Here is a 10,530-nt window from a genome sequence, read left to right on the forward strand (position 1 = left end):
ATGGGAGCTAACCGATTGGCTAACATGTCATATCTGAAACACCAACTGACCGGAGAAGAAGGAACGGGCAATGAGATCTACGAAGTGGTCGATCGGGTGACGGGCGTGAAATACTTTTTGAAGGAATTCCGCCGCGGCGGCGGCGGAATTGAGATTCTGATGAAATTGGAACATCCGAACCTCTTGAAATGTGTCGAGGTTATCGAAATCAAGGGGAAGATCTATCTTCTGTTCGAGCTGTTGTATAGGTTTCTCTCTTCTTGTATGAAGACACACAAAGATGATGAATCAAAAAATAGATGGGCAGTCGAGAAACTTCTTTGCCATCCATTTTTCAATCAGCTTTCTGCCACCACTTCATTCAACCAAAAGGTCCCTACATAATTTTTTATTAATTTTTTTTTTTTTTTAAATCTGTTGTATATATGTATAGTTTTTGGTTAACCTTTGCAGATGAAGTTACCTGCTGCTATAAAACATGAAGCATCTCCCTCTGAAGAAACTACAGAACAAATTAATCTTAGAGCAAAACGACGAAAAGCTTATGAAGAACATGGCATAGAAGAAGAAGACATTGAAAATTCGCAAGTTCCCCTAATAGATTACTGGAACTGTATTCGGCATCTTGCCCTATTTCTTCCGGATTACGGATTTTCAAAAGATAAATTGGTACAAATGTGGATTGCCGAAGAATGCATCAAACTCGAAGTGACGAAACGAATGGAGGACGTGGGTAATTTGTGCTTCGACTTTTTGCTTAATCAAAATATCATCGTACCTGCAAAGCCAACTGCTGCTTATCTTTCCCATTACCAAGTCAACGGCAAATCCAAAATTGCTAGGTTCATTATCCAACGAGGCGATTACGTAAGAATCCGAGATGGTAATGAGTTGGATACGACCAACCAAGAAATCCTACACTTAACATGGGACTGTCGTAAACATGGCGACGCTTTAGTTGATGATGCTCTTACAAAATTCAAGAAACTTCGCACACTCTTAGTTGTCAATCTCTGTATTCCGAGGAATAAAATGTGCAATTTAAGGTTTCCCCACTTGAAGCTCTTAAAAACATTGGATCTGAGCTCGAGCAACATAACACACGTACCGTGTTCCATCAAGTATTTGGATTCTTTGAGATTCCTAGACATCTCCAACACTCCCATCGATCAATTGCCTCAGTCGATCGATCTTCTTCTTTCTCTTCAGACATTAAGATTGAGGGACTGCCCTGGAATCGACGAACTGCCACGGGGATTCGGGTCTTTGATTAATCTTCGCCACCTGGACCTCCAGATTTTTGGCCAGCTGAGGGTCATGCCTAGTGGGATGGGAAACTTAACCAAACTCCAAACATTAGATGCGTTCATCGTGGGGGAAACCGACGATGGGTGCGGAATAACGGAGCTGAAAAACATGAACGAGATCGCCGGGTCGTTCTCTATCCTAAATCTTCATAATGTATCTAACGCGGAAGAAGCAAAGGCAGCTGCATTGTGCGATAAGAAACGCATAGATAATCTGTACTTGTATTGGGGTAGTGTCGAAAACCCCGATGCAACCGACATCTTAGAATGTCTGCAGCCTCATTTTAACCTTAAAGTTTTAGACATTTCAGATTATTGTGGTTCGAAGCTTCCGAGCTGGATAACCAATCCATCTTTTGTCGATCTTTCCACAATATTCCTCATAAGATGCATAAATTGCGACACGTTGCCCTCGTTTGGCGAACTGCCGTCTCTTAAGAGCCTCGATCTTGTGGAGATGACAAGTGTGAGGGATATTAATTCCCTATTCTGCAGAAAGTCCGAAACTCGTGTTAAAGTTGCATTTCCGAAGCTAGAGAAATTGAGTATCGACGACATGCCGAACCTTGTGGAATGGTCTGGAATGGAGGATGGTGATTTCCCATGCCTCAAAGATGTTACGATTGGATCATGTCCGGAACTTACGGTTCTTCCGTCTCTGTTGCATCTCCGCTCACTCGAATCATTGGAAATAAACGACTGCGAAAAGATGATTTCTTTGCCTGAATTGCCGGCTTCGGTTCAAGATCTCAGGGTACGTTGCTGCCCTAAAATGAGTAAGCGGTTGTACTACAAGGATGGAAGACGAGAGATTGCACATGTAAACAACATTTGGATTGATCTTGAAAAATTATCTTTACATTAAAAAGTTTGTGTCTGAATTATATTTTTACATTGCTTTCTACTTCTCTGGTTCTGGTTAACTAGCAAGTTTCACGTGTCTTATTATTTTATTTATTTATTTATTTTTCCATGGATTACTTAGATTTTGCATTTGTTTAGTTATATTTTTTTTCAAATAATATATAATTTAAGGTAAATTTCAAACCCCCTGAATGTAGGCCAAATTACAATAAATACCCCCACCTATCCGTAATTACTAAAATACCCCCAATGTTTGTTTCCGTCTTGCACCAACCTCCTTACGGTGTCTGATTCCTCATAAAATATTTTTGAGTCTAGGCAATATTTTCCGAAAAATGTCAATTGTACTCCTGCAGACGTGGAATTTCTTTTTAAGTGTCAAAACTACTCTCTAGTCATCATAAGGGGGTTGGTGTACTATATATTGGAACAAATGTCGAGGGAATTTTGGTAATTACGGATATCTGGGGTACTTTTCGTAATTTAGCCTAAGTACAGGTGATTTTCATAATTTACCCTATAATTTATATGCATGAGAGTCATGACTATATTTAGGGTAAATTACACCTACACCCTTAAGGTATACTAAAATAACTTTAAGGTCCCTCTAGTATTGATAATTACATCCGCACCCCTAAATTAATTACCGGAGCCAAAATTTCATGTCCTGGGGACCGATATGCACTCTATATTTGTTTTCCGCAGGGGCATTAATGCTACCATGATGAAAAATTATAAATCTTTCTTATATAAAGTAATAAGGATTTAAGAAACGTTCGGGAAGTCATGTCATATCTTAGCTCTCTATGTTGTCTCCACCACCGCCTGAAAATAATAGTCCGGTAGAACCTTAACGGAATAACTTATCCAATGTATTATTCCGTTAGTGTTTCGAACAATGTTTCAGGGGGGTGATTGTAATTACCAATACCACAGAGACCTTAAAGTTATTTTAACATACTTCAAGGGTGTAGGTGTAATTTATCCTTATATTTATTTAATTTCTTTGGGTAAATTACACCAACAACCCCTGAGTTATGCTTAAATAACTTTAAGGTCCATGTGGTATCGATAATTACACTCACCCCCTGAAACATAGTTAGAAACTCTAATGGGATAATGCATTGGATACGTTATTCCGATACAGTTCAAAGGGACTACGACTTTTAGCTAGTGGTGGAGACAACATAGAGTTAGGGGGTGACATGGCTCCCCAACATTTCTTAAATCACTTATAGCTCTTTGTTGTCTCCAAACTTCCTGAAACTAATAGACCATTAGAATTTTATCGGAATAAAATATCAAATGCATTATCCAATTATTGCTTCTAACTATGTTTTAGGGGGGTGAGTGTAATTATCGTTACCACAGGGACCTTAAAGTTATTTAAGCATGCCATAGAGGTGTGGATGTAATTTACCCAATTTTTTTCTTAGCAACTTTTGTTTTCTTCTTAGCAACTGTTTCTTTTTGTTTCTTAATGCTGAGAACTGAGAACTTCTTTTGTGCTTACGGCAATATCTTAAGCAATTTATGTTATATGCTACTTGAAACTATGTTTATTTTATTGTACTGTCCTTTGCATAAATTAATTGTATGATATTGTATATAATAGACCGTCAAAATATATAACAAATTTTGAAATTTCATATCTACGGGGCATTACGTATGCGCGGTGCAACTCCCCTAGTATATCTATATATATATATATATATATATATATATATATATATATATATATATACACACTATTCTTACTACTTTAGTTGATAATTTACACTATTTAAGATTTAATTGCTTAAAATATCACATTATTAATTGTTTTATAAATAAATAAAATTATATATGATTAATTTTATATAAAATAAGTTTCTAATTATTGTGTAATATGAATGATCAAATAAAATATTTTAATCATATTGAATATAAAAATGTAAATGTTTGCTCACTAATACAATATTTGTATGGGTTCTTCTACACGTTAATGGTTAAAATGATCTTGTTTCTCTTAAATTCTTATATATGTTGATAATAGAATATTTCAAGATATGAATAAATTATTAAGTTTAAATTAAATTATCCGTAGTTAACTCAAAAAATATATTATTTTATACATTATGTATAAAATTCTACCAAAATGTACATTAATATACAATGTTAATATATATATTTCAAATTTCAAATAATAAATAAGTTTTATCTATATAATATATAAATTGAAACCCTCATAGCCTCGAATTTCGACATTTGTCATCCACGTAGGTGTCCATGTAGCCATCCCAGTCATTGCCCATGTGTCATTACATATACCATAAATAACTTCACTTTCAAAATCGGATTTGATTGCAAGAATCGGAATAAATCAAACATTATTTAGTAAATCTGAATCAATTCATATTATTTACGGTAGTGATATTAAATTGTGGATATTTATTCGAAATTATGGAAGTTAATTATGGAATTAATAGTTTTAAATTAATACGGATTTAATTATATCGTAATTAATTGTATATTATTATAAATTTAATACCTAAATTACGGCATACATTACGTTAAGAAATTAATTTCAATAAGTGTATACTAAGAAATTAAGGAATTCTTATTATAATATAGGACAATTATTAGTTATTACCACTCTATTAATAGAGATATATTCATAGTACGTCAATTGCGTAATAAAAATATTTTTATATTTAATAAAGAAATATTATTAATATTTTTTTTATTCCAATTAGAAAATCTTATTTTTTATTAAAAGAAAAATTATATAGGTTATTATGGTAATGATTAATTTTGTCATTTTTTATTAGAAAATGACATTTTTTATGACAATTATATATTTCCTTAATATTATATAGGTTATTATGGTAATGATTAATTTTGTCATCTAATATCAATTAAAATCCGTAATATATATGTAATTATATATTATAATTTGTAAACATCACACTATTTTAGTAACAATATTTTCCTCAATCCATAATATATTCAATTATTATTCTTATATTCTAAAATAAAATAATTTTAATTGTTCAAAATGCATATAACTGATTTCCTTAAATATGTGTACTATTTACCTTTTATTACATAAAACCTAAGTATAAATACCTCACCCCACATCCATTATTTCTCATTCATATAACAAAGCACACGGCAAGAAAAAATGTTGTATACCCTAATTACATTCTTTCATTATTTAGTTAATATTCGATTAGTTTATACCGTAGTTTTTGATTTTTTATACTATATATATATTTTGTATGGTTTTCCGTTTAATAATTACCAATTTCCTTTATCTTGCATACTTAATTGTTAATTTTATTTTTTATTAGATGTTCGAATTAGGTCATTTGCAGAAAGATTTATCTTCCGAAATTTATGGATGGAATGCAAGATGTGGTACTACAAGGAGGCATGAAAAAGTCTCATATCGAAAAACGCATCAAATTGCCTTCTTCGTTTTTGGGGAACAATGTGTATGTTTTACATTTTTTTTCATTTTTTTTGTATTTCAATTTATGGGAAAATAAAATAACACCGATATTAAATATATTTGTTTACTCGGTACTTTTATAGATCCACGGATAGCAAGGTATGTGTCATATGCGGCGACATCGGCTTCAAAGTAGGATTGCGTAGTTGTATACATTGGAAGGATATGATGCACATATATTGTATGGACTGGAAGGATATGATGCACATATATTGTATGGACGGAATGTGGAAAAAATTTAGTTCTAATAATCAATCTGAAGATTATACATGTGATGATTGTAACCACATTGGTGAAGTACAAGAGATTGATGTTAATGAATTTGAGCATGTCCCATTTAAGCAAGGTTTTGTTATATTTTTTAATTTTATATTTTTCGCGTTTATAACAACCTTGGTTTTAAACATTACTTATTGTTTCCTTTGACATACTTTTTTTTCGGTGGAACTTAGTTCGTGGTTTTATTCGCTAAGACCTTTTACTTTTTTGTTTTTTTGGTATTTTGCACTATTTATTTATTTGAATTAATATTTAATATTATAATCTATAATTCTATTTTTAAGATTTCTTTTATATAATTCGTATGTGTTTTTATCTCAAATCACTAATGTGTCTTTTACTTCATTTAATCCGTTAAAATACAAGTGCTATCTCTCCTCTCTAATTTTCCCCCTTTTTTTCGTAAAAGAATGTTTTTTTACCTACTGTTATATGTTGTTTATATAAAAAGTTATATTAAAATAATAAATACTATTATATTCTAAATAGTATAAAATAATATTTTTTTAATTGGATAATTATGTTAAACAATTAATCAAAAGAATTGCTCGAAACAAATAATTTAAGAGAAAACAACCAAACAAAATAGCCTACATTTAGTTAAATAATTTACTAAAAAAAACTAAAACAAATTTTTGTTTTAATTATTTAACCCAATTCAGTTTTATTTACTGCTACTAAAAATTTAATCGCAAATATATGTATTACCATTAATTTAATAACAAAATTAGATTAAATCAAAAATAATAAAAATAAATTAAAACGAAAATAATAAAAAAAAAATAGCAAAATTAAACCGGAAAAGGAGTCCGAATTGAAATTTAATAACAAAAATAAATTAATTATATCTTAATACTTAAATCCTACATTTATTACCGTAAATAAAAATCAGCAATAAAAAATAGTTAACATATTATAATGTACGATTAAGAATTCTAATGTGGTCTGACTACATTAGATTAATAATAGTAAATTAATCATGGTTTAGTATTAATGGAACAAACGTAAATAATGGATATAAAAACAATGTGAAATCTATTTTAAATTTACGATGAATACTCCTAATTTAGGAGTATTAAATCTTTTAAAAATAGGTTCCACCAAAAATCTAATTTAGGAATATATTTACTTCTAATATATTCTTATAAATAAGATATATTATTAACTAATTGATTTCTTGTCTTACATATCTTGCAAATTATATATTTAGTTATTATTACAATCCACTAATACGGGAACATACCAATTAATTAGATCTTAATAAATCATTTTATATTAATCGTAATATTTGAAGATTTTATGGTCTTAAATAGATTTAATAACAATATTGCAATTATATAAATACGCTACATCATTTTGTTGTATCACATTCTAATCTTATTTTTTACGAATATACAATCAAATTATGAAAGAAAACGTTCCCCCGCGAGATGTTTTTGACCAGAACAACAGTCATGACACAAAAGCTGCAAGGACAAATCGCTTAAATTATATTCGAAATAAGAGAACATTAACACCGGTGAAAGGTAACAAATATTTTGTTGTTTGCAAATAAATTCGTGAAAATTGTTTCTTTATGGTGTATATTCACAAGTATTCATTTTACTAAACATGGTATTAATATTTCACTCTAATATGGGTCTTACTTGATAGATAAATCAAATAATGAGACCATGAAGGAGTTTCAATCGATCCATGGTTGCGTAAATGGAAATAAAACTGTGGGATTGTGCTCATCTAATTTTATGAAAACACCAACCACAATAAACAGTTCAATTCTATCTGCTATGACAAATGGTTAGTATCATTTTTTTTATTTTCTATTTTTGTTAATTTGTATTTATATATTGTCACAATGTGTTTCCCTACGTTTGTTATACAATAATATATTTACCATTGGATGTAATAATACTTTTAATTTATTCATACAGATGATGGATACACGTATAACATGCAAACAAATAGAAATGACAAGGGAAAGAAGCCAATAGACCCCTCATGTCAATTAAATTATGCATTTATATGTTCGGTTAATACAAATATCTGCTTCAAATATCATTTAACAATGTCCAATCAATAAAAGTTAGTATTGGGCATCCTTATTATATATATATTCTGATAATATACATAAGAATTTTCGGAAAAAAATGCAGGTTCTTGCGGAATTTCAATCGATAAATCAAATTTTTATAACACAGAGGAGTTTCGATCTAGGCAGAGAGCTGGAATTCGATTCAAAGATCTTGAATTATATACACCAAATAAACCGACATCACCAACTACACCCACAAATTTAATTCTATCTGATATTACAAATGGTAATGATTAACTATTATATTTGTAGTTTACATACATTTCATGTTACTTAATCCCACTTTTCATTTTTTAATATGAATTTATCTGTATTAAATGAATTTAAATTATTACTGTGATGTGTTTCAGTAAGTAGAACTAAAAGAAACAATGGAAGAGCTGTGAAGGATGTCGCAACAACAGGTACAAACAACATTACCATTTGTAATGACGAAACTCAAACTATAGTTATATATATATATATATATATATATATATATATATATATATATATATATATATATATATATATATATAAATAAATCAATAGTATTTCACCTATAATGAAATAAGATTTATCTTTTGCTTACACATATGTGGCATAATTTAATATATAAATTATAATGGAGAATTACATTTTTATATTATGTAAACAGATTTGGAATACACTGTCAGCAAAAAGAGAGTTGCCCAGTATAAAGGAAAAACTCGAACTCTAAACATTAAAAGTATGTTAAGTACAGATACAAACGACAAAAAAAGCTATAAGAGAAATCGTGAGGTGACATATAACAATGTTGCAGCAAATTGTGAAGGTTTGCACTCTATTGATTAATTATCATCATTAGACGAATTATTCAACATTTTCTTACGGATGTCTTTAATAATTTTTCCAGCGGATACTAATTCGTACCAGATAGATGGGTTACATAACATTGGCAGTGTGCAAAATATTTCTGTTAATACATACTATGAAACCAACAAAAGGTACATTTCGTAATATGTATGAAACACAACATTAATACAATTATATAACACATTTGTATTTAATATGTTACCATATCCAACATTGTAAAAGTATAATATTTTTTTATTCATTGAATAATTTATAGTTATTCGGTTCGTACCGGAAAGATGATATCGAAGAATCAAAAAACCATACATTTTGTTGCACGTGGCTTAGATATGAATTCAAAACCTGTAACTATGGTCGATGAAGATTTACAGACTATACGGAAAATTACTTCGGATAGTGGAGGTATGTGTTATAATTTCGAACACATTTATCACGTAAAGTTCGTTTTGAATAAATTGTTCATAATAATCAATTGATATCATTATTTTTTTATTTAAATAGAATCAGAATATGTATCAAATGACGAAACATTCACCGATTCCGACGACGATGATGGTAAGTACTCCAATATTAATTAAGTAAACATGTTGTTTTCATCGTAATAACAGATGTCTTTTTCCTACGCAGAATACGATGATCTTGGTGATCAGTCATACGAATGCCAATCATGTGGCGCAATGATGTGGTACGGGGAAATGATCGATAAGCAAAAGGGTACATCAAATCCTAAGTTTTCAATGTGTTGTAATGGAGGAAAAGTCGAATTGCCCAATTTAATAGAAGCACCAGATCCCCTAAAGATTCTCCTATTTGGTACCGATCGAAGAAGCAAGCATTTCCAAGAACACATACGGTCGTATAATATGATGTTCTCATTCACATCTATTGGAGGAAAGATACAGACTACGATAAACAGAGGATCCGGTCCGTACACGTTCCTACTCCATGGACAAAACTACCATTTAATGGGTAGTTTGTTGCCAGATGAAGGATCGCGTCCCAAGTTTGCTCAACTTTATATATTTGACACGGAGAATGAAGTCAAGAATCGAATGGATGCAGTCAGGTATAAAGCACTTTCAGTTATATGTTCTTATTTTTTTTATATTACAAGAAATTTACTTTATGTTTCATTTTATCGTTGCAGATCCGGAGACAGTTCCAGCGAATTGGATCCTGAGATTGTTTCTACATTGAAGGATATGGTCGATAGCTCAAATATGCTTGCTCAGTCTTACAGAGCTGCCCGGGACAGGCTCGCACAAACAGGAATGGAAGATGTCAAATTGAGACTCATAAAGAAACGGAGTACGGATGGCCGTACTTACAATCTCCCGAACTCCAGTGAAATCGTGGGACTCATTGTTGGTGATTTTGATACCCAGAAGGGTGTTAGAGATATAGTGGTTGAGACACGGTCGAAAAAACTCCAGCGAATCAGTGAGTTGCGCCATTTATATCTTCCATTGCAGTATCCGCTAATATTTCCTTACAGCGAGGATGGTTAGAGTGATGATATACCACTGAGGGAAACATCAGTGAGCGGTACACGTATACGCAAGAAGTTAACAATGCGGCAGTACTTTGCGTATAGGATCCAGAAAAGATTTGGTGACAGCGCGGTTCTGTTGCACTCAAAAAAATTGTGCTAGCAGTTC

At 31.1% G+C, this 10,530-nt stretch overlaps 1 protein-coding gene across 1 annotated transcript; it reads left to right on the forward strand.

The window, feature by feature from the left end:
- LOC148767646 (putative disease resistance protein At3g14460) lies at positions 1–2,257 on the forward strand. The gene is made up of 2 exons (XM_088824727.1): positions 1–372; positions 454–2,257. Exons 1-2 carry the CDS (start codon positions 1–3, stop codon positions 2,170–2,172), a joined length of 2,091 nt encoding a protein of 696 aa, XP_088680853.1. The 3' UTR covers positions 2,173–2,257.
- Positions 2,258–10,530: the final 8,273 nt, after the last annotated feature.

This window comes from Erythranthe guttata, chromosome 10, assembly GCF_056151865.1.
Source record: "Erythranthe guttata isolate IM_541 chromosome 10, IM_541, whole genome shotgun sequence".
NCBI classification, from domain to species: domain Eukaryota; kingdom Viridiplantae; phylum Streptophyta; class Magnoliopsida; order Lamiales; family Phrymaceae; genus Erythranthe; species Erythranthe guttata.

What these genes read in the sequence shown, in the direction of transcription:
- LOC148767646 (XM_088824727.1), top strand. Translation starts at nt 1, where the DNA reads ATGGGAGCTAACCGATTGGCTAACATGTCATATCTGAAACACCAACTG. An exon ending in CCACTTCATTCAACCAAAAG is followed by an intron (nt 373 to 453) that starts GTCCCTACATAA and finishes TAACCTTTGCAG; the next exon opens with ATGAAGTTACCTGCTGCTAT.